This window comes from Myodes glareolus, chromosome 4, assembly GCF_982192425.1.
Source record: "Myodes glareolus chromosome 4, mMyoGla1.1, whole genome shotgun sequence".
In the NCBI taxonomy this organism is placed as follows: Eukaryota; Metazoa; Chordata; class Mammalia; order Rodentia; family Cricetidae; genus Myodes; species Myodes glareolus.
This window is the reverse complement of record NC_142029.1, coordinates 4976528-5003151: the sequence shown is the minus strand read 5'-3', so window position 1 is coordinate 5003151 and position 26624 is coordinate 4976528. Positions and strand designations below refer to the sequence as shown.

At 47.9% G+C, this 26624-nt stretch overlaps 1 protein-coding gene across 6 annotated transcripts in view; it reads left to right on the top strand.

Annotated features, from left to right (window-relative positions):
* Window positions 1-5875: 5875 nt before the first annotated feature.
* The window catches only part of Xylb (xylulokinase), a 44169-nt gene continuing 23420 nt past the window's right edge, over window positions 5876-26624 (top strand). For 4 of the 6 annotated variants that reach the window (XM_087905161.1, XM_087905162.1, XM_087905164.1 and 1 more), the window contains exons 1-9: window positions 5876-6029; window positions 7171-7253; window positions 9447-9516; window positions 12647-12727; window positions 15947-16033; window positions 16363-16491; window positions 18173-18238; window positions 20629-20701; window positions 25300-25418. In XM_087905161.1, coding sequence (XP_087761287.1) covers window positions 5973-6029; window positions 7171-7253; window positions 9447-9516; window positions 12647-12727; window positions 15947-16033; window positions 16363-16491; window positions 18173-18238; window positions 20629-20701; window positions 25300-25418 — 765 coding nt within the window. In that variant the 5' untranslated portion in view covers window positions 5876-5972. Of the gene's footprint in view, window positions 6030-7170; window positions 7254-9446; window positions 9517-12646; window positions 12728-15946; window positions 16034-16362; window positions 16492-18172; window positions 18239-20628; window positions 20702-25299; window positions 25419-26624 lie in introns of those variants that run through there. The other 2 variants (XM_087905159.1, XM_087905165.1) reach the window with 2 other exon arrangements.

The following is a 26624-nucleotide window of genomic DNA, read 5'->3' as shown; positions in this document are numbered from 1 at the left end:
CTATGTCCCTTCAAAACCTGTGGGTAGGATGGGAGAGGATGGATTATCATTTCAGTCCATAAATTAAAAATTATAAGCCACATAAAGAAAATGACAATGTAAAAGTCACTCCTAGCCACTAGTTTCTGAATCTCATTTTCATAGATAATTTTCAAGGATATAACACAGGGATATATCCATCCAGACCTTTCTTTCATGTGTGTAGACATGCTAGCTTTGAATGTTCAGAGTGAAGGAAACTAGGCACACAGACCCCAGGGGATAAACACCATAAAACCAGAAAGAAGATTAACATTTAATTTTCCTAAGCCAATTTGCTTTTAAGGAGAATGCAAACACAAACATCAGGCATATCCCTGTTTGGGGGAAATAAGCATATTTCCCTTTAGAGCTCTGTTTGCCCAGACATCAAAGTCCACTGAGCATCTCTCCAGCTGCAAACACTGAACTCAGGTTTTTCAAAATCTTAGTGTCAGCTGCACAAGTTACTCATTTAACCGAAGACAGGTCCAAACCCTCCCACTGGGACCAGGGCTTATGCAATGCTTACCCTGATAGGGATGGTTGGTGATATCTTCACTCATAATAGCCTCCCACTGATTTAAAGGCTAATTTTATTTCTTTTGAGTCACAATAGACTGAAGATAGATTTAGTTTTTAATATACCCCAAGATGAAGTCTTCTGCATATAAATACAAAATAAAGTGACAGATACATAAATTATTAAATCTGAATTATAAGTGAATTATCTAATTCAGTCCCTAATTTCTGGTTTATTTGGATTTTTGTTTCACAATACTGGGAGTTGAATCTATGGCCTTTCACCTGCTAGGCAAGTACTCTATTGCTGAGCTGTACTCTCGGCCCTCATATTGGTTTTGCTTTTTTATTTTTTTTCAGTCAGGATTTTTTTGGTGGGGGTAGCCCTGGCTGTCTTGGACCTCATCTGTAGACCAGGCTGGCCTCAAACTCACAGAGATCCACCTACCTCTGCCTCCTGAATGCTGGGATTAAAGGCATGTTCCACAACCACCCTGGTCAACACTTATTTTAATGTTCAGACAGAGATCACTAAATTGTTCAGGCTGGTCTTGAATTCTGTAGACCAAGTTTGAAGTGGGTGCTGGGACTCAAACTCAGCTCCTCTCCAAAAGCAGTATGTGCTCTTTGTAATGGATTAAGTAAAAATGCTGTGGATCTCCAAGCTGCAGCAGTGGGCAGTGGGGTCCTGAGAGCAGCCAGTCCCAGGCAGGGACAGCATAGTTCCCCAAGTGACTGCAGTGGGCCAAAGAGGGGTAGGAAGTCCTATGAGGAGAGACAGACAGATGGGCACGCCAAGAGACCACACTGCAAGTCTCCGAAGGCGGTTGGTCCTGGGCAGGGAGCCACGCAGTGGGCGAGAGACAGAGACATGGCTAGGCACACCATGCAGAGTGAGGTTAGATATTTATTTAGTGGTTATGAAAGGGAAGGGAAGAGAGACGGGGGCGAAGGGGAGAAGTGGGGAGAATGGAGCGAGGCAGGAGCTGCCTCTTCAGGGGAAAGAAGAGATTCAGGCTGGAAGCTGAAGATCAGCTTGCCTCTGCTGAAGGGGTTGTGTTGGGGAGGGAAGGGGCAAGGCTTGTCCCTTAAAGGGACAGGACAGACCACTACACTCTTTACCATGAAGCCATCTCTCCAGACCGCCATAGTCTTTGTGCTTAAAGTCAATATTAAAATATCTTGAGCCATCAAAATGGCTCAGTGGGTAAGGGCTTTATCTTTCAAGTCTTATGACTTGAGTTTGACCCCAGAATCCACAGGGTAGAAGAAAAGAACCATTTCTGCATGCTATCCTCGAACGGCTACACGCTCCATCAGGCACACTATATAATAAACATAAAAACAAAAAACTAGACTCTAATTCTGCTTTCTGTGGCTAGTCCTGAGATTCTCTTCAGTGTTGAAGCCAGGCTTTTCAGTTTGGCCTGAGTTGAGATAACTAAAAGGTTAGGGGAACTCCTGAAGCTCCTGTGTGTGTCGGGGTGAGGTTCTGCCTTCTTCCCTGTACCCCTCTACAGCATGAGTTTCCCCTTTCTCTAGGGGCACACACACACAGAGGAGGCTACCCTTTGCAAATCTGGGAAAGAGTGCTCACCAGGAGCTGACCGTCAGGGCTGTGGCCTTAGACCTCCCAGGCTGAGAACTGAGAAACAGGTGTTTGCTGCTTAGGCCATGACATTGACCAGAGCAACGTGAGGACACACAGGAAGGTCCTTGGGGACTCACTGATTCTTCTCTTGTTGAATTCATAAGATCGGCCTCTCTGCTGTTCAGCCTAACAGACTTGCGGTGGCATGGAACTGCCAAAAGCCCAACCTTTCCAGAAGGTTCTTCTAATGACGTCTATTGTCTGCCTGTTGTAATTCTCTGTGCTGTTTGATGTGTTCTTCATAATTCACTCCATCTGTCTTTTTCTGAGCTCTCGCCCATTGGGAGACAACAGCTCTCAAATCATTGTTCTCAATTCAGACCTCTGTCCTGAGCTGGAGGCCACACATTCAACCTGGCCTGCCTGACATCTCCACTTAGAGGACCTCAAACATTCCAGCCAAATAGGAGATCACCCTCACCATCCAGCCTGAGTTCCTTTCCTTGTCTCTAAAAAGAGTATGAAACCCATCTCTGGCAATGGCCTCTTGGGGATTTCGTCATTGACCCCATTTATTTATTTGTTTGTTTGTTTATTTGAGCCCCAGTCTCACTGTGTAGTCCTGGCCTCTTGTGGATTTCATCATTGGCTTGCTTTATTTATTTATTTATTTAGAGACTGGGTCTCACTGTGTATTCCTGGTTGTCCTGGAACTCTCTATGTAGCCTAGGTTAGCCTTGAACTCACAGAGATCTGCCTGCCTCTGCCTCCAGAATGCAAAGGCCTGATCCATCATGCCCTTGGCTCCATTTTTTTTCCTAAGATTTATTTATTATGCATAGTGTACGCCTGCATGCCAGTAGAGGGCACCAGATCTCATTATAGATGATTGTGAGCCACCATGTGGTTGCTGGGAATTGAACTTAGGACCTCTGGAAGAGCAGCCAATGCTCTCAATTTCTGAGCCATCTCTCCAGTCCCACCTTGGCCCCATTCTTTATCCCACAAGTGCACAGTCAGCATATTGAGCTCAAGGTGAGGACAGGAGTCATGTGGAGCAGAGCCACCCCAACTGAGCTAGGCTTAGATGGGCCTACCCCAAGGTAATCTGCTGACCCTTGGGTGACAACATAAGATCATTTCAAAGAGGGTATAGTGGCATAGACCTGCAATTACAGCATTTGAGAAGGTGAGGCAAGAGGATCAGGAAATCAAGGCCAGTCTTGGCTACACAGTGAGTTCAAGGCCAGCCCGGGACACAGGAGATTCTGTCTTAAAACAGACTAAGTCATGCCACACCTGGTGTTACAGGCCTGTAATCTCAGCTACAGGGAGGCTCTGGCAGGAGGAGTGTAAATCCAAGGGCAATCTGGGCATAGGATCCTTTGAGCCCAGACATTTTAGTAAGTTCAACCTGAAACATATAGCAAGAATGTCAAACAAGAAGGAGGAGGATGAATAGAGATAGATAGATAGATAGATAGATAGATAGATAGATAGATAGTAAGTAGGTAAGTAGATAGATGATAGATAAATATAGATGATAGAGAGATGTAGATAGATAGATAAATGAGAGATAGATGATAAATAGAGAGAGAGAGACAGAGACAGAGAGATGTAGATAGATAGTAGATAGGTATAAGTAGATGGGAGATAGATGATAGATAGATGATAGATAGATAGATAGATAGATAGATAGATAGATAGATAGATAGATAAGATTATTATTTCTGAGATAGATCTTGCTCTGTATCCCAGGCTGGCCACAAACTAATTGTCTTCCTGTCTCACCCTTCCAAGTGCTGGATTACAGTGTAACTTACTACCCCAAGTTTAATTAAGATCTTGATTTTTGTAGTTACAAAGGGTTGACTCCAGAGCACAGATTAGGCAAAATCTCATCAGCCCCCACTTCCTTTTTTTCTCTTTCATTTTTTTGGGGGGTTGGGAGTTTGCAATGTAGCCTTGCAATGTAGCTGACCTGGAACTTGTTATGTGGATCAGGCTGACTTCAAACTTGTAAAGATCCATCAGCACAGCCTCCCTAGTGCCTGAATTAAAGGTGTGCACCAACACACCCAGATGGGCATTCAGCTCCCCAACCACCTTTTATTTTGAGACAGTCTATTATGTAGCCCTGCCTATCCTGGAACTCTCTTTGTAGACCAGGCTGACCTTGAATTTATAGATCCACCTGTCTCTACCTCCAGAGTACTGGGATTAAAGGGTGCTGTCTTCCTCAGTCCCCTTTGAATTTTATTTTGAGACAGGGTTTTAATAGTTTACCTAGGATGGTCTTGAGCTTGAGATCCTCCTGTTTTGGCCTCCCAAGTGCTGGGATTATAGGTATATGCCACCATGACCGGGGAAATGTTTCATTCCTCCTGCTTTCCCCTCCTCTCTCCTTTCTTCCCTCCCTCCCTCCTTCCTTCTCTTTCTTCCTTTTAAATGGAATTAATACAAATAAAACACAAGGCCCAGACAAACAAAAGATAGGACGGAGTTGGTCAAACTGTTGTGAGGACCAACACTTGCTCTTGAGCAGTCCCCATGTCTGACCACTGGTGTCCTGAGTGGAGATTGCTGAGGACCTGTGTCCGCAACGAGTGGTGAATGTCCGGAGGATGGAAACCTTCTTTTTCAGGCAGAGCTCCAAGTGCTGGAGTGTAGCAAGGCTGAACATTGTCTGCGCAGCAGATGTATGGGATTTCTAGAAAGATGTCACTGGGGAAAAGAAGGTACCCTCAGCTCTATAAACACATCTGGTTTGGATTTGTTTTTGTTTGTTTGTTTGGTTTGGCTTTGTTTTTGTTTGTTTGGTTCATTTGGCTTGGTTTTTCAAGACAGGGTTTTCTATGAAACAGTCCTGGCTGTCCTGGAACTCACTCTGCAGACCAGGCTGGTCTCGAACTCACAGAAGTGCTGGGATTAAAGGTATGTGCCACCACTGCTGGGTTGGTTTGGGCTCTTGTCTGACTTTGCCATGCCTGACATATTAGACATATTTGCCTGACATATTAGACCACCAATACATTAGCTGCCCACAGGGATGAATAAGTCTCATCCAAGGGGCCATCACAGCCTCTGACTTTGTTTTCAAATGTTGTCTTTGTTTGTTTGTTTGTGTATGGTGTGTATTTTGGCACATGTACCAAGCTGTGCATGTGGAGGTCAGAGGATAACTTCTAAGATGTGTAGGAACTTTCTACCACATAGATTCTGGGGATGAAACTAAGATTCTCATGCTTGGTGGCAAGTGTCTTAACCCTGAACCATCTCACAGACCCAAGGACACGGAGTTTAAATCCAGAGGTGAGATGCGACCCATTTAGGTAACAAACTGATGTGCTAGGTATGGACAAGGCCAGTCAAGGCCCAGGTCTTCCAATCTCAGGCCCCATTTCCTTGTGACTTTTAAGTCACTACCATGAGGTGGAACATCAACTCTACTTACCCAAAGGGTTCCCTGGCCCAGAGCCGCCTGAGGAACTTGCAAGAACTAGTCACCTTTGAGTTCCCACCTGTGTCCCACGTGTCTTCAAGGAAAGAAAGCCTTCTTAGGGCAGTGGGGTGAACCTAGAGGGAAGCTGCTGCACTACAGGGTGCGAACCAGTCCTGCTGGGGACCGTCTAGGGTCCCAGCCAGCCGCAGTCCCACTAGCGTCCTCCCGCAGGCGGCGCCAGAGTGTAGACCCGCCTCGTGACTCCAGGCCAGAGTCCTGCGGGGCGTGGCGAGAGGCGGGCCCTGGCGTCTCTGGGTGTCGGAGCGCGGCGACGGTCTCGCCGCCGCGGGACACACGAACGGACAGACGCACGGACCCGCCAAGGGAACCACCAGGGCCATGACGGAGCGCGCCGGCCGCCGCTGCTGCCTGGGCTGGGACTTCAGCACGCAGCAGGTACGTGCGGGGCGCGGAGTGGGAGCCTGGAGATGCCTGCCAGCCACACGCGCCCTCCCGGAAACCGCGGGTGCCTCCCCGCGGAACCCCGTGGACGTGCATCGGGAGTGGGGAAGTGACCCCAGGGGTCCACGCGGAAGAGGAGTCAGGGTTGCGGGTGGCAGGGATCCAGGACACCCAGCGAAAGCAGCAGAGCCCCCAGGCTGGCGGCGGTGTATGAGCATGCTAACCTAGATCCGCTTCACAGCCAAGCACCTTTACTTTATTTTTTTTATATTATTTCATATTTTGAGTCAGGGCCTCACTATGTAGCTCTGGCTGGTCTGAACTCACTGTGGAGATCAGGCTGGCCTTGAACTCTTAGAGATTCACCGGCCTTTACCTCCTGAGCGCTGGGTTTAAAGGAGAGCGCCACCACTGAGGCATCTTTGAAAAATAGAATGACATATTGTGTAAATGTGTCAGGACAGGACTTTGCCTGTCCCTGCCCCCGCACCTCCTTTCCCCTACCCCGGTAACCTCTCTTGGCTGGCAGGGTCCGTGGTTCTAGGGCTGCTGGTCAGAGGTTGGTGTTTCCACCGATAGCTGGGTGGAATCAAAACCTGGCTTCCAAGCAGGCATGGGACGCCCAGGGGGTTTCAACATGCATCCTTGGGGAACAGTGGCTGTGGAGCCCCTCTCCTCAGATGGATGAAGAGAAGCAGAGCTTTTCCGATCTCTGAGGGGAGCATCCCGAAAGACTCAGTCTCCTTACTCGATGAGACCTGTTTCCCCATCTTGCATGAGCTTGGAATGGCTTCATTAGGATGTCATGTATGGCTTGACGGTGGTCATGATTCTGGGGACAACCCCTGGAGACACGCCTCTTTGCCAGGTCTGGACCTGGTCTTCACTGTTTGGGGAATAGATTCTTGTAAACAGTGGGAGTTTCAGCTGGGTTTCCCATTCTTTGATTTTTTTCTTTTTTCTTTTTATAAAAATTTATTATGATGATGATTACTGAATCTTTGAACATGTGACCCATGAAACTTCTGTTGCTGTGGTTACAGTGCTGCTGAACCGTGACTGAAGTTAGGAGCCCCTTGGACTGAAAGTAGAGAATGAGAAAACCCTAGATACCATTTTCATAAATGCCTTCCAGGTTAAAGTCGTTGCTGTTGATGCAGAGTTGAATGTCTTCTACGAGGACAGTGTGAATTTTGACAGAGACCTCCCTGAATTTGGGTATGTACCTGGTGTGCTTGAGTGGGTGGGTTGAGATCTCTAAACCATTTGTGCTGATTAGCTATACTGTTCTGACTTAACCCAGTGCCAGAGAGGAAGTCTACATAGAACTTGATCACCTTCTATTGTTATTATTATTATCATCATCATATATGTATTGGTGTTTGCTTGCATTTATGTCTGTGCACCACATTCATGCCTGGGGCTCAGAGAGGTCAGAAAACAACATCAGACGCCAGTAACTGGAGTTACAGATGGTTGTGAGCTGGTGCTGAGAATCAAACCCAGGTCTTAACCCCTGAGCCATCTCTCCAGCCCCTGAGAATCTTTTCTTGCCGTACAAGGAGTGATTTTTTTTCCCCCTCTTCTTTTCCAATTCAAGTAATTTACTCACTCATATGTTTGAGATCTGCTTTTGCCAGACCATGTGCTGGGCAACATGATGGTTGTACTTGGCTATCTTCTGTTGCTAATGAAAGAGTACCACAGACTGGTGAAGTTATAAAGAAAATTGTTCCCAAAACCGGGCAGTAGTGGTGCACACCCTTGATCCCAGTAGGAAGGCAGAGGCAGGCGTACCTCTGTGAGTTTGAGGCCAGCCTGGACCACGGAACTTAGTTCAAGGACAATTAGGGTGTCACACAAAGAAACCCTGCCTCAAACAAACAAACAAAAAACAAACCAAACAAAGAAAGGTTCACAGGACCTCACACTTCTGGTCAGAGTCCAGTGGTCACATCTACTGTGGGCCTTCCTCTTTCTTCTTCTTTTGGCACACAGCAAGAGGAAAGGGAAGGGATGCGTATGTGTACAGGTGTGTTGCATTTGAGTGTATCTTCTCTGCCTCTCCCTCCACCTTTTGTTGTTTTTCAGACAGGGTTTCTCTGTGTGGCCTTGGCTGCTCTGGAGCTCACTACATAGACCAGGCTGGCCTCAAACTCACAGAAATCTGCCTGCCTCTGTAACATGAGGGCCGGCTTGTTGGGGTATCTGTTCCGCCCAGCACCCCACAGCCAGCAATTCCCAAGGAAAAATCACACACAGGACTCCATAAGATTATAAACTGATTGGCCCATTAGGTCAGGCTTCTTATTAGTCCTTGTAACTTATATTAATTCATTATCATTATCCATGTTAGCCACACGGCTCAGTACCTTTCTCAGTGTGACAGCTCACATGTTGCCTCTTTGGTGGTCTGGGCAGGAATGGTGGAGGAAGCCTCCTGTTTTCCCAGAATACTCCCAGTCTCTTTGCTCCACCCCTACTTCCTATCTGGCTTTCCCGCCTATACTGCCTGCCTGGCCAATCAGCGTTTTATTAGAATATGATTGACAGAATACAGACAATTCTCCCACACCATGCCTCTGCCTCCCAAGTGCTGGGATTAAAGGTGTGCGTCGCCACCACAGGGTGCCTCTCCCCCTTTTTGAAACAGGGTCTCATGTACCTCACTGTGTAACTGAAGATAACCTTAAACCCTCCTGCTTCCTTCCCAGAGGCCGAGGTTACAGCCACCACATCTGGTTGTTGTTGTCACTGAGACAGAGACTCACTTTGTAGCCTAGGCTAGCCCCCAGCTCATAGCCCTCCTGCCTCAGCCTCCTGAGTGCAGGGCTTACAGGAGCAGCAGCACTTGGCTCTGCTGGGTGTGGTGGTACATACTTGCTATCTCAGCAATCTGGGCTGATTTCCGGCCAGCCTGAGCTACAACTCTGGGAGTGGGGGAAGCAACCAGTTTTCAGTCGCCAGGCCCAACCCAGCCTTCTAGGCAAGGTTTTCTCTACTGAGGTTTCTTCTAGAAACAGCTCAGCAGTTAAGAGCACTGGCTGCTCTTCCGGAGGACCTAGGTTCAATTCCCAGCACCCACGTAGTAGCTCACAGCCTTCTGTGACTCCAGTTCTTACAGCCTGTTCTGACTCCCCAGGACATCAGGCACACATGTGGTACGCAGACATACATGTAGGCAAAACACGTATATAGATAAGGTGAAAACTGAAATAAAAATGTGCTGTTAGTTTCATATGAACAAGGACTCTAGGCCTTTACTTCACACCTTTCCCCAGCCAGAACATAGTGTCTGCTTGGCACTCCTGGGATAGTGTCTCTCTCTGGCGGTCTCCTATCACCACGGGGCAGCTTCTCAGAGCTCAGCCTGCCGTGGAGCTGCGTCCCACATTCCTGTTCTCCCTGCAGAACTCAGGGCGGTGTCCATGTACACAAGGACAGGCTGACGGTCACCTCTCCAGTCCTGATGTGGGTCCAGGTAAGCATCGGGAGGCTCCCTTCCTTCTCCTGTGTCCAGCCTGTGTCACTGGTGCCCCCAAGGTGGCATCTCATGGGGGCGTCCTTTAGCCAGGATTAAAGCAAGTTGCGTGGTTCCTGGGGCAGACCAGCCTTGCTGGCACCTGTACTTGTCTGCGAGGACTCTCAAGGGACTTCCAGGTACCAGAGCCACAAAGATTGGCAAGCCTTGCCTTTGAGGATTTATTTATTTATTTATTGTTTATTTATTTTTTAAAAGCAGTGTCTCATAGCCCAGGGTGGTCTTGAACTCACTACCACAGCCAAGGATGACCTTGAACTTCTGATCATCCTGTCTTTAGCCCTTAAGTGTTGGGGTTATAGGTGTAAACAGTCATGCCCAGCATGCAGTCCTGGAGCTTCTACCAAATGAGCTATGTCCCCAGCCCATGCCACCTCTAAAGGGACACAGAGCCAGGCTTCCCAGTCTCTGCTGTCAGTCCGAGCATGGTCCCTGGTGTCTTAGTGTTTGTGCTCATGGCATGGTCAGGCTGAGATCAACCCCAAGCTAAACCTGCCTATTTAGGACTATCCACCATGATCCACCTCTGGCCAGGTGTGGTGACCTATGCAAGGATCAGTTTAACACAGACATGATAGGGCCTGGATTGCCTCGTGGACTGATGGTACCGACGCTTTTTAACTCGAAAGCCAAGGCAGTGCTGTGTGTCTGCCGAAAGCTTTTCTGCATTCTCCCGTGCCTGTTGAACCATCTGTTTTGTCTGCCTGGTCAGACACTGGAAGAGTCGAGTTAAGGATGGATTCTACCCAGACATGTTGGCTGAAAGGCCCAGAAGACAGTGCCAGATCAGCGGTGGTAGTGGGAGGTCAGAGGCAAGGGTCAAGAGGTCCCATACATTAGGTTCAGGGCTGTGTCGGGGTAGGTAGGAGGAGATCAGGGGTTGCGTGTGGAGCCAGGGTGGTCACTGGGCTGTGACAGCCTCTGGGGCTGGACTTGTTTCAAGGTTTGCCAGTCCCTACCCTCCTGTCTGAGGTTCGACAAGCGGCCTTGTAAGGGCCAGGAGTGACCTCAACATGGAGCAGGGTTATTTTTCTGCCCTCAGAAGATACAGGCTGGGATGAGCCTCAGATTCCTGCCATGAAATGTTCATATATCTGTCTGTCATCTCCCACGAAATAGATACATATTGAGACAGGTTTTCACGTATTGCAGATTGGCCTCAAACACTGTAACCGAGAATGACCTTGAACTTCCCATTTCCCCCTGCCTCTATCTCCTGCCATGCCACTGCCACTCTGGTTTTTTTGTGGTTTGGAGTTGGAACCCAGGGCTTTATGTATGGTACGTAAGCGCTCTACCAATTAAACTGCATCCCAGCCCGTGAGGTCTTAGGCAGTAAGACTCTGCTGGACACCATTATATATCTTACCCACTTCTGGAAAAAGATTCCAGCCAGATCGAGGGCGTTAGATGGACACTTGGCAGTGCAGCCGCTGACTGTCCTCAGTCCTGTGGCCTCGTGCTCCTGGGTACAGAGTCTGAACCTGGCACCGTGCTGATGGCAACATCTGCCGGGCTTTGCCCTTCTCTGTTGTACTTGGGTAGTTCAGGCGGTGAAGTAGAAGTCTGAGCAAAAGGAAAACACAAATTTGAGCTGTTTGCTCAGGTTCTTCCCCGGTGTTTGGTGGGTGCCAAGTAGAGATGGAAATCCTGAGGATTAACGGTTTATTATTTCATTTATTTAACATTTATTTGGCCAGAGTAGGCCTGGTGGTGCAAACCTGGAATCCCAGGACTTCAGAGGTGGAGACAGAAAGATCAGGAGTTCAAGGTCATCCTTAGCTGTGGGGTGCGTAGCTCACCGGGAGGTCCTTGTGACCTAGTGGCTCCAGAAAAACCGTGGTTGTTAAACACACTGGATTGTCTTTCCAACAGGAAAGATGAAAAACCTGTTCTTCCATTCAGAAAACTGAGAATTGGAAGTGATTGATAAGCTGGTGTTATCTGTTGGGCCAGGCCATATCAAGTGCCTACAACCAACAGGAAGTGGCTAATACCCCGTGACCTCTATTAAGCTAGTACAGGTAGCCTATCTCTGGGACTGCTCTTCTTGGAAGAAATTACTGTACCCTGAGTTGAGTCTCAATGTGATTACACTTCCTTGTGCACCAGGAGTTGTATTACACCAGGAAACTTCTTTCCAGATTATGCTGTGCTTAAATACATTGGGAATAAACCGCCTCTTGTTAGTCTCCCTAAAGTCTGATCCAGGTTGATCAAGTCTATCTGCACTGGCTTTTGTTTTGAGATTGGATTTCTCTATATGTCTGGTGACCATGCTGACCTAGAACTCAGAGATCCACCTGCCTCTACCTCCCTAGTGCTGGGATTAAAGGAGTGTGCCACCATCGCCCGGCTCGGGTTTTCATTCTTTGTGAGCTGTTTGCTTCCCTTCCTGGACACCTGCAGGGACTCCCCTCACTTAGCTATGTAGTGAGTTGGAGGCCAGCCTGAATTACATGAGACCCTCTCTCCAAAAATACAAAAATAGGCTGGAGAGATGACTCAGAGGTTAAGAAGGCTGGCTGTTCTTCCAGAGGACCTGAATTTAGCAGCCAGTACCCATGTGAGACAGCTCACAGTCACCTGCGCCTCCAGCTTCAGGGGATCTCATGACTTCTTCTGGTCTCCTCAGGCACTGCACACGTGGGACACACACTCACATAGACACATATATACACACAAATACAAATAAATGTGGGATTTTTGTTGTTGTTTTCTGTTGGATTTTCAAGACAGGGTTTCTCTGTCTAACAGCTCTGGCTGTTAGAACTCACTTTGTAGACCAGGCTGGCCTCAAACTCACAGAGATCCTCCTCCTGAGTGCTAGGATTAAAGATGTTTGCTTCCATGTCTGGAAAAAATAAGTGTTTAAAACAGACAGACAAACAAACACTGTGTTTAGCCAAATTGACCCTTTTATTTGACTGATGCCGGCTTGTTTAATGAACTCTCCTGACACAGACTACACTGACCTTGGCAGAGCCCTTCGCATTTCTGTGCTAATGGCAGTGGTTTAGAGGACTCAGTGGTTCTGTTGAGCCATGGTGAATTCTGTTTTTCTTCTCAGGCTCTGGACCTGATCCTGGAGAAGATGAAGGCTTCGGGCTTTGACTTCTCTCAAGTTGTAGCCTTATCTGGAGCAGGCCAGGTTTGTCACAGCAGCCACGTCTGCTCTGGGAACTTGGCTATCTCAGCTGCGGGTGGGGGCTGAGCTCATGGCTTCCTGTGGGGCGCGCATTTCTTTCTTTCTCTTCCCTTCCTTTCTCCCTCCCTCCCTCCTTTCCTTCCTTCTTCCCTCCCTCCCTTCTTTTCTTGCCTCCCTCCCTTCCTTTCTTTCTTTTTCTTTTTCTTTTTCTTTTTCTTTTTCGTTTTCTTTTTCGTTTTCTTTTTAGATTTTCAAGACAGGGTTTCTCTGTGTAGCCCTGACTGTCCTGGAACTCGCTCTGTAGACCAGGCTGTCCTGGAACTTGGCTCTGTAGACCAGGCTAGCGTCAAATGTGAGTACGCATGTTTTGGTAGTGACAGTACCTCCAGCTCTCTCACCTTAGGTCTATATGCCTGGTCTCCTTGCTAAAGGATATGAAATGCTCCTACTTGATATAAATAGGACATTTAGGTGGGTGTGGTGGTGTAGGCCTGTAATCCCAGCTAATTGCAAGGCTGAGGCAGAAGGATTGCAAGTTCAAGGCCTACCTGCATTACAGAGCAAGTTTGAGGTTAACCTGGGCAAGTTAATGAGATGCTGTCTCAAAATCAATTAAACAATGGGCTAGGGATATAAGTCAGTGGCGGAATACTTTCCTAGCATGCATGAGGCCTGACGTTCACTCTTCAGTACTGAATAAATAAACAGTGAAATAGGGCAGTTGATAGGGGAGCTATGTACAGGTCCCATAAAGGGATGGAAGTAACATTAGATGTGGATTTATTTTGGCTGTTTAGTGGCATTAAAATGGCTTTCTAGTTCTTGGAAGGAAAAACAATAAGAAGTGATACTAGCAATGTGTTTATTTTTAGGTATGTGTGTGTGTGTGGGTTTGTTCACGCAAGTACGGATGCCTTAAGAGGCCAGAAGAGGATGTTGGTTCCTCTGGAGCTGGGATTACAGGGTCTTGTGAGCCCCACTGCTATGGCGTTGAGAACCAAACTTGAGTCCTCCGCCAAAGCAACAAGCTCTGTTAACCGCTGAGCCACCTCTCCAGCCCTGAGAGTATTTTCAGTAGAGAGCTGTAGTATCCTGTTGTTGAGAGCATCAGCTAGTGAGTGAGTACCAAACCCTGTGCTCAGTCTTCAAATTCTCTAGTCCCAGTGGAGATTCTGAGCTGGTGGTGGCGCTGCCAACCAGAAGAGGAGCTCTGGGCATGTCCAGCTGTGCCATGTAGAACCCTGACCCAAGTCACATCACCCAGGCTTCCGGGGCCTCCACATCCTTATCTGACATAAGGATATATATATCCTCTGTGACTGTTACATATGCAGAACAGTCCCTGGGACATAACACACTTTCTTAAATTTTAGCTGCTCTTTTTTAAAATGAAAAAGTTATTTAATGTATGTGTATATTCGTGACATTATGCCAGGGCAAACATGTGGAGGTCTCAGGACAGCTTCTGGGAGTTGGTTCTTTTCTTCTACCAAGTGGACACTAGGGGTCAAACTCAGGTTATCAGGCTTGGCATCAGATACCCAGCTCTCTCTCCAGCTTTTTCTCTTAGCCTGGAGTTCCATCCTGCCATTCCTGTCCATGCTCCCAGTCTGTCCACCCACTGGCTGGGTTCTCTGTGTTCTCATTACTGCGGCTCCGCAGGTTTGTGTGTGAGAGGTGCATATATACATGTCTGTACATGTGGGTGGTCAGAGAACAGCCTTGGGGGTCATCATTTTTGAGACAGGGTCTCTCATTGGTCTAGAGCTCAACAAGTAGGTAGGCTGACTGGCTGGCCAGTGAGCCCCAGGAATCTGCCTTATTCCCACCTCCCCAGGACTGGATTATAAACACACATCATGCTCAGATTATTGTTATTTTCTTTTTTAAAATTTATTTATTTTTATTTTATGGTCATTGGTGTTTTCCCTACATGTATGTCTGTGTGAGGGTGTCAGATCTTGGAGTTATAAACAGTTGTTAGCTGCCATGTGGGTGCTGGGAATTGAACTGGGGTCTTCTGGAAGAGCAGTCAGTGCTCTTACTGCTGAGCAATCTCTCCAGCCTTATTGTTATTTTCTTAAAAATTATTTTATTATTTTATGTGTATGGGTATTTTGCCTACATGTATGTCAAATGGTCATGAACCTCCCTGTGGATACTGGGAACTGAATCCAGGCCTCTGGAAGAGTAGCCAGTGCTCTTAGCCACTGAGCCATCTTCCTAGCCTCTAAATTTTTTGAAGTTATTTATTTATTTATTATTTTTTCTATATATGAGTGTTTTGACTACATGTATGTCTGTGCACCACACGAACACCTGGTGCTTGCAGAGGCCAGAAGGGAATATCAGATTTTCTGGAGCTGTAGTTACAGATGGCTGGAGCAACCGAGCAGGTGCCAGGAGTTCAACCTGGGCCCCCTAAAGAGCAGCCAGTGCTCTTAACCACTGAGCCATCTCTCCATTCCCCCCAGGTTATTTTATCTATCTATCTATTTATTTATTTATTTATGTTTTTCAAGACAGGGTTTCTCTGTATAACCAGTCTATCTGTCCTGGAACTTGCTCTTTAGACCAGGCTGACCTCAGTCAAACTCACAGAGATCTCTGCCTCCCGGGTACTGGGATTAAAGGTGTGTTCCACCACCACCCGGCTCCAAGTTATTTTTTTAAATGTGGGACCAAACGTAGGTCCTCATGCATGCAAGACAAGCACTGTGATGACTAAGCCGTCTCCTGAGCCCTGAAACTGTAGTTACAGATGGTTGGAGCTACAGGGTTTTGTAATTGCATTTTTGCGTCTTTCCCTCACTCATTTCATTGTCCTGGACATCAGGGTCTGTAATAACCTATGAACTCATGTCTGGCGTGGTCTTGCTGCCCAATATGTTTGTTAGGTGAATAAATGCCCGAGACAACTTCAGGCACCACTGTAGACGATATTTGAAAAATTAGTACAGTTTGACAAAAGATACCAAAATATGGACTGATGATTCTAGAACCCTTCCCACAAGCTTTGAGGTGATGTGAAGGAGTTCCTTCTCATTTTACGAAAGTGGAAACCTCGCGTCATAAGGCACTGAGCTACGTGACAAAGAGATAGATAGTCCTGGAGACTTTTATTTTTGTGTTTGTTTTTGGCTTGAGGCCTGGCTCTGCGTCTGCAGGACGCTGTGGTTCCAGGCGTGATACGTGAACATGTGCTTGTGTTCCCCTCAACAGCAACATGGAAGCGTTTACTGGAAGACTGGAGCCAGCCTGGCACTGTCGAGCCTGTCACCAGCACTCCCGTTACACCAGCAGCTGCAGGTGAAGACGCTTGTGAATCTCATAGACCTGCAGATGTCCAGTGAACAATTTGGGACGCCTCTGCACCGTCATGAGTGGGAGGTGGAATATGGTCTGCGACCTGCGCTCTGCTGCCGCTGTTGCCCTCTGCCCGTCTCCTGCAGCCTGGTTTGCCCAGGCATCTTTAACAGAGATTATCCAGCCTCAGGCTTCCTTGAGAAACCTCGCTGGTCCTGCAGAGGGCTTGTCCCCAGGGTCTTCCTGACAGGATGGGCAGTGTGACTGTTAGCCCCAGGGTTGCCTGTAGTCAGTGGTAGAAGGGAAACCCGAACCTCCCCTGTTCTTTCCAGGCCTACTTCTCCATCAGTGACTGCCCAATATGGATGGACTCCAGTACCACAGCCCAGTGCCGCCAGCTGGAGGCTGCTGTGGGCGGAGCCCGGGCTCTCAGCTGCCTCACAGGGTCTCGGGCCTATGAGGTAAGTAACACCCATGCCAGGATGGGGAGTAAGGCTCTGGGAGGGTGTAGTGGGCACCCAGCCTCCCAGATGGACAGGGATCGTCTGAACTGATGCTAGTGCTGGTCCCTGAAGCTGGGCTTCATGCTGGCCCTGGGTTCTTTTTGGTTTTTCGAGACAGGGTTTCTCTGTGTAGCTTTGAAACCTGTCTTGGCACTCTCTCTGTAGACAAGGCTGGTCTTGAACTCGCAGAGATCCGCCTGCCTCTGCTTCCCAAGTGCTAGGATTAAAGGCGTGTGCCACCAACATCCAGCTTGGCCCTGGGTTCTAATCCAGGCTGCCCTGTCTCATTTAGTAGGCAATGGCAATTCCCTTACAAGTAGTCCCAGACCAGGGCTTGATTACGGACATGACTGCACCCCTACTAGAACTACTGTGTAGGGGGAGGAGTGGCTGCCTCAGACTCGTGGTCTAGGACCTTGTGATAGCAAGTGGAGCAGAGTCTATCTGAGGTGCTTTTGAGGTTGAAAGAAGTTAGAGCCCAGGGGCTGGAGAGATGGCTCAGAGGTTAAGAGCATTGCCTGCTCTTCCAAAAGTCCTGAGTTCAATTCCCGGCAACCACATGGTGGCTCGCAACCATCTGTAATGAGGTCTGGTGCCCTCTTCTGGCCTGCAGACATACACACAGACAGAATATTGTATACATAATAAATAAATAGATATAAAAAAAAAGAAAGGAAAAAAAGAAGTTAGCGCCCAGCAGCCTTAACTCAAGGGGCCCCAAAGCCTTCAGCCACGGCCCCAGAGTTTGCTGTGATTGGGTATCTTGGGTCACATGACTATGGCTTAAGTAGGGGATGGAGGTCTAGAGGTTGCTGTGCATTTGCAGAGGTTCGGTTCCCAGGGCATCAGGTGACTAGCACCTGTATGTAACCCCAGCTCCAGGGTGTTGGACACTCACTTCTGGCCTTCTCGGGCATCTCTATGGACATTCACATACACAGACATGTCCATTTTAATTATGTGAGGAAGCCACACATTTAACTCCCTCATAAGCAAAGTAAAAATAAAGGCAAAACATTTTTAAACCTAGTTAGAACACTAACAGTATGGTTTCCACAAGGAGAATATCTGGGCCCCCGCCTCTGGTCTCATGAAGCTGGGAAGTGGGCTCTGTGATTAACAGCACTGGCTGCTCTTGCAGAGGACCTGGGTTCAGTTCCCAGCCCCCCTGACATGACAGTTCCTAACTGCCTGTAGCTCTAGCTCCAGGGCGATCTAATGCTTTTCAGAACTCTGTAGGTTCCTGAACACACACAATGCACAGACACACACTCAGGCATTGGCCCATACACATTAATTACATAAATAAATCTATTTTAAGGACAGTTACAGTAAGGGCTAGTCACAGAACTGACTGACGCATGAGACTCTCTCCCAGGAAGTCGGGGCTACTGCCTCGTCTGTGGATGCAGAAAGATTGCTGACTGCCCAAGAGCTCCTCACTAAGATCGTTTTCAGAACTCAAAGGTCAAAATACACCGTCTTCCGTGTTTGGCTGGTAACAAGCATTTCTGGATATGGGGTTTTCCAAAGTTATTGGTACTCTACGCCACATCCAGATCGTGCTATGCTAACCGCACTTTGAGATTATTCTGTGTAGGGTCAGAGTTTCTAAGAATCTGTGCTCTTTTCTCCCCAGCGCTTTACAGGCAACCAGATAGCAAAGCTCTTCCAGCAAAACCCAGAGGCCTACTCACACTCCGAGGTCGGTGAGCCTTCGTGTTCCATCAAAGTCACACTTAAATCCTGTTGTTCACATTCGAATCAGCCAGACATACCTCTTATGCATTGACTAAGGCCTTTGGTGAGCAGGTGTTAAGTGATTCAGAGAGGGGCTGTTGAGATGGCTGGAGGGTTCAGGGACTTGCCTCCAAGCCCGACCGCCGGAGCTCAATCCCCACGACCTACAGGGCGGAGGAAGCCAGTACCTTTTCTAACTGTGCCACGGTTGTCTGCAGCAGTTGGTCCAGAAGCCCAAGAGCCATAGGCTGCACCACACGGCCTCGGTGTGCTCCAGACTCTCCTGTCCAGATTTGTACAAACATACTGGATGGTGTTTGCACAGTGATAAAATTGCTGAGGACGTTCTTCCTTTCTTTCCTTTCTTAAATTTATTATTTTATTAAAAAGAAAAATAGAAAAATTATCCCATTTATTTAGTTTGTGTTGGGTATGTGTGTGGAGGGCAGAGGACAGTTTATGGGAGCTGGTTCTCTCCTTGTACCACATGGGGCCCAGAGATGGAACTCAAGTTTTCAGGCTTGGTAGCAACTCCCCTAACCTACTGGGCCATCTTGCTGGCCATCCTTCCTTAATTTTTCTTTTTTTTTTTCTTTATTTGCCTTTTCGGCAGCAGGATTTAACTATGTAGTGCAGGCTGGCCTGGAATGCGTGATCCTCCTGCCTCATATTCCTGGGTGCTGGGGTTACAGGTGTGCCCCTCCATGCTTGGCTCCGTGTTGGAGTTCACTCTCTTCTTATGACAAATAGCTGATAAAAGCCGCTCAGAGGAGAAAGTGTTGACTCCGGCCCACTTGTCGAGGACGCAAATCCATCATGGCAGGACAGCTGAAGCCTCAGGAGCTTGAGGCCACTGATCACATCGTGTCCCTAGTCAGAAAGCAGAGAGAAAGATGGAGAGGTAGCTCAGGAGTTGAGAACACTGGCTGCTTTTGCAGAGGACCTGGGTTTAGTTCTCAGCACCCACATGGCAGCTCACCGCCGTCTGTCACTCCAGCTCCAGGGGCTTTGACATCCTCTTCTGGTGTCTGTGAGCACCAGGCACATGTATGCTGTGTGGTGCACAGCAAAGACGCATGCAGACAAAGGCTCAGATACATAAAATGAAGATAAGAAACCTTAAAGGAAGCAGAGAGAGATGATGTTGATGCTCAGATCACCTTTTCCTTCCTGCTCAGTCCGGAGCTCCAGCTCACCGGCAGTGCTGCTGGTACCTGGAGTGGTCAGGTGGGTCAGTCAGGGGTCAACAGGGACCATCCCGAAGCCTGGCTTCCACAATCAGCTACATACTGTGCTTTTGTACATGTCTGACGAACTCATAAGAGTTATAAACATTCATTTGTTTTACTTATTTACCTTTTTTTGAGTGTGGCTTCTGGGACAGGGTTTTTGCTTTGAATTCACTGTATAGACCAGGTTGGCTTCAAACCCCTATCTCTCCCTCTAGTGCTAAGAACACAGGACTATACCTGGCAGCAGTTTATTATTTAATGATTCCAGCTTCCAGATTACTCTGCAGCGTTAGCCACTGAGGAATGAAAACCCTCTTGAAGGCATTTGTCCCAATGGGGACTAGAGGTGGTGGCTCCCCTCTCTAAAGATTCTGAGGCTGATGCTTACAGTTCATCAGTGATTCTCTTGGGGATGTGACTGGGTGTTGTAGCTTCTTGGCAGGGGTGGGGTCAGTTTGTCTTGAAACTTGTGATAGTCCTGACAGAGTCTTGGCTCATTCTGTGTTCTGTGGCCACACATCCACTTCTCTGTGACCAAATGCCAAAGACATGGAAGTGGAGTGAGGAATTGAGAGTGTACAAATGGATTCCAGGTGGACAGCTAGCCTCCCTAAGTGTGACATGTTCACAGGGCTCTGGCTTCTGTTGTCATCAGTCATGATAGTTTTGTAGCCTAAACCAGTACTATGCAGTACTGGCTGCTTCTGAATGGATACCCTGTCTCTATCACTCCCTGCTGAAGTTTCAGCTTCCGTTCCTCTGTGTGTGTGTGTGTGTGTGTGTGTGTGTGTTTGTGTGTGTGTGTGTGTATGTGTGTGTGTATGTATGTCTGTGTGTGTGTGTATGTGTGTGTGTGTGTATGTGTGTGTATGTATGTATGTCTGTGTGTGTGTATGTCTGTGTGTATGTATGTCTGTGTGTGTGTGTGTATGTCTGTGTGTGTGTGTATGTGTGTGTGTGTATGTATGTCTGCGTGTGTGTGTGTGTATGTATGTCTGTGTGTGTGTGTGTGTGTGTATGTCTGTGTGTGTGTCCATGTACGTGCACGCATGCACAGAAAGTGGACTGCAGCTGCGGGTGTGTGGAAGGGAGTCCTTTCTCACCCTGCTCCCTTCTCTTCCAGAGGATTTCCTTGGTCAGTAGTTTTGCTGCTTCGCTGTTCCTGGGTGGGTATGCGCCCATCGACTACAGTGATGGTAGGTAAGCTTCAGTGCATATAAAGACGCTTGTTCACATGCAGGGGGGCCATGGGCATGCGCCTCATCTAGCCTGGGTGGGTGCCAGTCGGGCAGCTGTCTTATCATCCCAAGAAGGAAGGACTATTAGTTATCTTCTGGTGTATAACAAGTGGCCCCATCACTTATTGGTTTAAGATGGCAAATGTTTAAGTTCTTTCTTGTTACCTGAGGGTCCTTAGTCCAGAATGTAACAGTAGCTGAACTAGTTGGTCCTAGTTCAAGATCACTCCCAAGGTAGGCAAATTGGCAGCTAGGGCTGCAGGCAGCTGAAGGCTTCACTGGAACTGCGGGATCTGCTTCAGAATCCTGTACAAGACCTTTGACAGGAGGCTTCTAAAGTCCCTCCTAAGGTTGTTGATGACGTCGCAGGAAGGGAGGGGGCAGTAAAAGAAGGGGCCTGCAGTTAGGGAGGAAAGGGGCAGTGCGAGAGGGGCCTGCAGGGAGGGAAGGGGCCAATGAGATAAGGATCCTGCAGGGAGGGAGGGAGAGGGCAATGAGAGAGGGGCCTGCAGGGAGGGAGGGAGAGAGGGAGGGGGCCAATGAGAGAGGGGCCTGCAGGGAGGGAGGGAGGGGGGCAGTGAGAGAGGGGGCCAAGCGGAAGCTGTAGTTGTCCCTTGCTGATCTTGGAAGTGACAGAGTCACCCCTTCAGTTTCATCCTTCTTATCGTGGGGACCAATCTGGGACAGGGTTGGGGACACCTCACAGTGTATGAGTACCTGAGGCAGGGATCATCAGGGACCCTCTTGGGATCTGACTCCCATAAACTACTTATTGTTTTGCTCACATTTGGCAAATTTATGGGTGTTGTGTGTATTTACTATTTAGCCTAATTGTTTTCTGTGAGATGCGGTCTCTTGTAGCCCAGGCTGGCTTTAAGCTTACAGTGAAGCTGCCGGTTGCCTGAACTCCTGACCTTCCCGCCTCTGCCTTCTAATTTCTGGGGTGACAGGTGTGTGCAACATGCTCAGCATTTCGGAGTTGGCTTTGTTTTGATTTTAGGGTTTTAAAAAATGGATTTATTTTATTTAATTGTGCATGTGTGTCTGTGTGTGTCTGTATGTGTATCTGTGTGCAGGTGCCCATGGAGGCTGGTGGCATCGGACCCGTCTGGAGTTGGCATTGTAGGAGGCTGTAAGGCTTCTGATGTGGGTACTGGAAACCAAAGTTGGGTCCTCTACAAGAGTAGCACAAGCTCTTAATGCCTGTGCCATCTCTCTAGCCTCTGGTGTTAGCTTTTATGAAACAGGATTTTGCCATGTGCCTCAGGCTAGCCTTGATCTCCATATGTAGCCCAGACTGGCTTCAAACCCATAGCAATCCTCCTGCCTTCTGAGGAGCTTTGACTATAAATGTATGCCACCTTGTCCTGCTCAGAATTGTGAGCTTTTAGTATCAAAGCTGATAAACTAGAAGTGACTGATGCCAGCAGGGAGGAGAAGGGGAGGAAGTCGCTGGAAGATTTTAGCCCATTTTCTGTTGGTGTAATAAACATACCTGAGGCCAGGTAATATATAAAGAGTGGAGGTTATTAGGGTGACAGTTCATTGGCAGAGTACTTGCCTACCTAGAATGCATGAAGCCCTGGGAACTTCCTGGTACCATATAAAACTAGCTGTATTGGTGTGTGCTGTTATCCCTTCCCTTGGGGACTGGAGGAAGGACGATCCAAAGTTCCAGGTCATGCTCGGCCACTAAGTTTGAGGTCAGCTTGGTGTGGCGCGCTGCTTGATCAGCAAGCAAGAATGACCACGAAATAGAGGATTCTTCCCAAATCACACTTTATTGGAGCCTCTCGGTTGAAGGGAGAGCGGGGGAACAAGAGGGGGAGAGAGAGAGAGAGAGAGAGAGAGAGAGAGAGAGAGAGAGAGAGAGAGAGAGAGAGGAAGAGGAAGGAAAAGCCAAGCGGCAGCTGCTTTTCTAGGGTGGAGGGGCTTGGATACCGTCCTGATTGGTGAACACCATTCTGCTGGAGCCTGGGGCTTCGGGATTGGCTAGGGACAAGGCTCAGTTGTGCAAATACAGGCCAAAAGGATTTGTTTACCTCCAAGCTGCAGGACCGCCAGCACCGTAATGGCGATGTCCTGACGGCTCCTTACAGCTTGGGATATGAGGCCCTGTCAAAAGAAGAAAAAGAAAAAATGATTTTTTGATTTCAGGCATTTGAACCTATTTGGTAGCCTGTGAGGCCTTCAAGCATCATGACATGTGGGGACAGCGAGTGTGTGGCTCAGGTCTCTTCTAGAGAGATGGCTCAGTGGTTAAGGGCATGCACTGGTCTTTCAGAGGACCCAAGCTCAGTTCCCAGCACCCATGTCTGGTGACTCACAACTTCTTGGACCTCCAGCTCCAGGGGATCCAACAGCCTCCCCTGGGCTCTGTGGGTGATTGCAGTCGTGTGCACATAACTCCAGACAGACACATAAACACATCATCAAAAATAATAAATCTTGGGACAGATGGCTCAGTGGTTAAGAGTACTGACTGATCTTCCAGAGGCCCTGAGTTCAATTCCCAGCACCCACATGGCAGCTCACAACGGTCTGCAGCTCCAGTTCCAGGGATTGCAATGCCCTCACACTAAGTATATAGAGGCAAGCATAAAAATATGGCCAGGCAGTGGTGGCACATGCCTTTAATCCCAGATTTGGGAGGCAGAGGCAGGTGGATCTCTGAGTTCAAAGCCAGCCTGGTCTACAGAGTGAGTTCTAGGACAGCCAGGCAGCCAGGGCTGTTACACAGAGAAACCCTGTCTCAAAAACAAAACAAAACAAAAAAAAGTATAAAAATACCATCATAAGAACCCTATCTTAAGTGTCTTCCTGGCGGGGTGTGTGTTGGGGGGACATGAGATTGGGAACTCTCTGAGGGCTGCCCTCTGTCAAGACTGCTTCTGAATGCTTTGAAACCCACAAGACATAGGGAACTATTTCTGGTTAACATGTTGTTGGTCAGACCTTGTTCCTGGCGGGCCTCAGAAAAACAGATTTTCAGGCTTCCGTGTGACAAGTGTCTGCAGAGAGTATTTGGAGGAGGTGGAGACATGGTGTACTTACATGGGCCCTGCTGCCTCCTGGCTTTGGGTCCAAGAGGGTCAAAGTGTGTTGCCTTCCTTCTGTGATGAAATTGGTCCAGCCACAGGGCTGGAGAGATGGCTCAGAGCTCCTGTAGAGGCCCTGGGCTCCGTTCCCAGCACTCGTGGCAGCTTACAAACCATCTGTGGCTCCAGTTTCAGGCACATATGACATTTTTTCTCCCTTCCACTGGCACTGCAAATGTGTGTGCACAGACATACATGCAGGCAAACATTCATACACATGAAACACAAGTAAATAAATCTTAAAAAGCAAAACAAGGAAAGGGACCCGGCCGTACATTTACACTAGAGAACTAGCTTTCTCTGCCAATTTCACCACCTCCACCAGTGCCCCAGACTCCAGATTTTTTGTTTGTTTGGTTGGTTGGTTGGTTTGGGTTTTTTGTTTTGTTTTGTTTTTGTTTTTCAAGACAGGATTTTTTCGTGTAGCTTTGGAGCCCATCCTGGAACTTGCTCTGTCAATCAGGCTGACCTCGAACTCACAGAAACCCACCTGCCTCTGCCTCCCAGTGCTGGGATCAAAGGCGTGTACCAACACCACAGCCCCTGGCTCTCCAGATGTTTTTATTTTTTTTCTTATTTTTTAATTGACTTTTATTGAGCTCTACATTTTTCTCTGCTCCCCTCCCTGTTTCTTCCCTCCCCTTCAACTCTCTCCCAAGGTCCCCATGCTCCCAATTTACTCAGGAGAGCTTGTCTTTTTCTACTTCCCATGTAGATTATATCTCTGTATGTCTCTCTCAGTGTCCTCATTGTTGTCTAGGTTCTCTGGGATTGTGAATTGTAGGCTGGTTTTCTTTGCTTTATGTTTAAAAGCCACCTATGAGTGAATACATGTGATGATTGTCTTTCTGTGTCTGGGTTATCTCACTCAAAATAATGTTTTCTAGCTCCATCCAATTTCGTGCAAAATTCAAAATGTTTTTTTTTCTGCTGTGTAGTACTCCATTGTGTAAATGTACCACATTTTCCTTATCCATTCTTTGGTCAAGGGGCACTTAGGTTGTTTCCAGGTTCTGGCTATGACAAACAATGCTGCTATGAACATAGTTGAGCACATGTCCTTGTGGCACGACTGAGCATCCTTTGGATATATACCCAAAAGTGGTATTGCTGGGTCTTGAGGAAGGTTGTTTCCTAATTTTCTGAGAAATCACCACACTGACTTCCAAAGGGGCTGCTGTAATAGCTTGCACTCCCACCAGCAATGCAGAAGTGTTCCCTTTCCCCCCACAACCTCTCCAACATAAGTTGTCATCAGTGTTTTTGATCTTGGCCATTCTTACAGGTGTAAGATGGAATCTCAGTGTTGTTTTGATTTGCATTTCTCTGATGACTAAGGATGTTGAGCATTTCCTTAAGTGTCTTCGAGCCATTTTAGATTCCTCTGTTGAGAATTCTCTGTTTAGGTCTGTCAGATGTTTTTATTTTTGTTTCTTTCCTTCTTCCTTCTTTGCTTAGGTTCTGGAATGAATTTGTTGCAGATCCAGGAAAAAGTCTGGTCCCAAGCTTGCCTTGGTGCCTGTGCCCCCCGTCTAGAGGAGAAGCTCGGCTCACCAGTCCCCTCGTGCTCAGTTGTGGTAAGTCCTCTTTTCAGTGATGGCGCCTGTGGGGCACTGGCACTCTGGTGGAGCCTAGGAGGGTGTGCACATCCATGCACACACACACACACACACACACACTTTCCTTAAACCTAAACTCAACATTTGACATTAGTCGGAATATCTGACCATCTGTCTGGATTAGGGGCTTGTCCACAGCAGGGCTAGATTTCCAAACTCTCGGAAGGATTTCTGGGTATCTGCACACCTGAGGGTAAAAATGCACAGTGCTGAGGTTCTGGGCATTGGCACGGAAGAAGGCGGTGGCCAGGTTCTGGAAAATATAAGTGCTAAGGACCTGATAGACCACAGGCCCTAGCATCACACTGACTGAGATTAAACCCCTGCTTTGGTCAAGTCTGCCTGCTTATGGTCCATTGTTGGTTTTGCTTTGCTTTGTTTCGTTTTGTTTTGTTTTGTTTTGTTTTGAGGCACGGTCTCTCTATAGGCCTTGATGGCCTGGAACCAGGCTGGCCTAGAGTGTGCAGAGACCCACCTGCCTCTGCCCTCCAGTGCTGAGGTTGAAGGTGTGTGCCACTGTACCTAGCCCAGCCTGCCTCTGTTTAATCAGTGTTCTGTTTCCTCATCTGGGAATAATCCTGTCTCTCTTACAAGGCTCCTGTGCAAATGAGATGAGATGTAGTGTATTTTGGATGGTGATTGGACACACTAGTAAGTTAAGGGCACTTGATCATGAGTATAGTGCCACCGTTTGGAATGGATATGGATTAAACACCCAAGTGTGATCTGGTTGGCCAGCCCTGTTCTTGACTATACAGAGGAGACATGGGGTAAGGAGGGTCCAGGTATCTTTTGGTACACATGACACACATATGAAGCCAGAACAATAAAAAAGAATCCCATATGGGACAGATGACTGATTGTGAAGGAAGGAGGAGCTTCAGGTCATGGTCATGGGCCACCAGGAAGATGGGCTGTTGCCACGCTCAAGCATAGCCATTGTTTTCCCGTAAGATTCTCACTGACATGCTACCCTGGGCAGAATACCCAACCACTGCTCCCCCAGGTATTCTATGAAGCCAGTACGCAGAGCTGAAGGGAGAGCATCCTACAGTGCAAGACGCAAAGGCGTGGATGCCGCAGGCCAAAAAGACAGAAAAGGTAACCAGATGACTGGCAGCTTCTGTATGAAACAGCATAGAAGGCCAGACAGTGGTGCGGCCA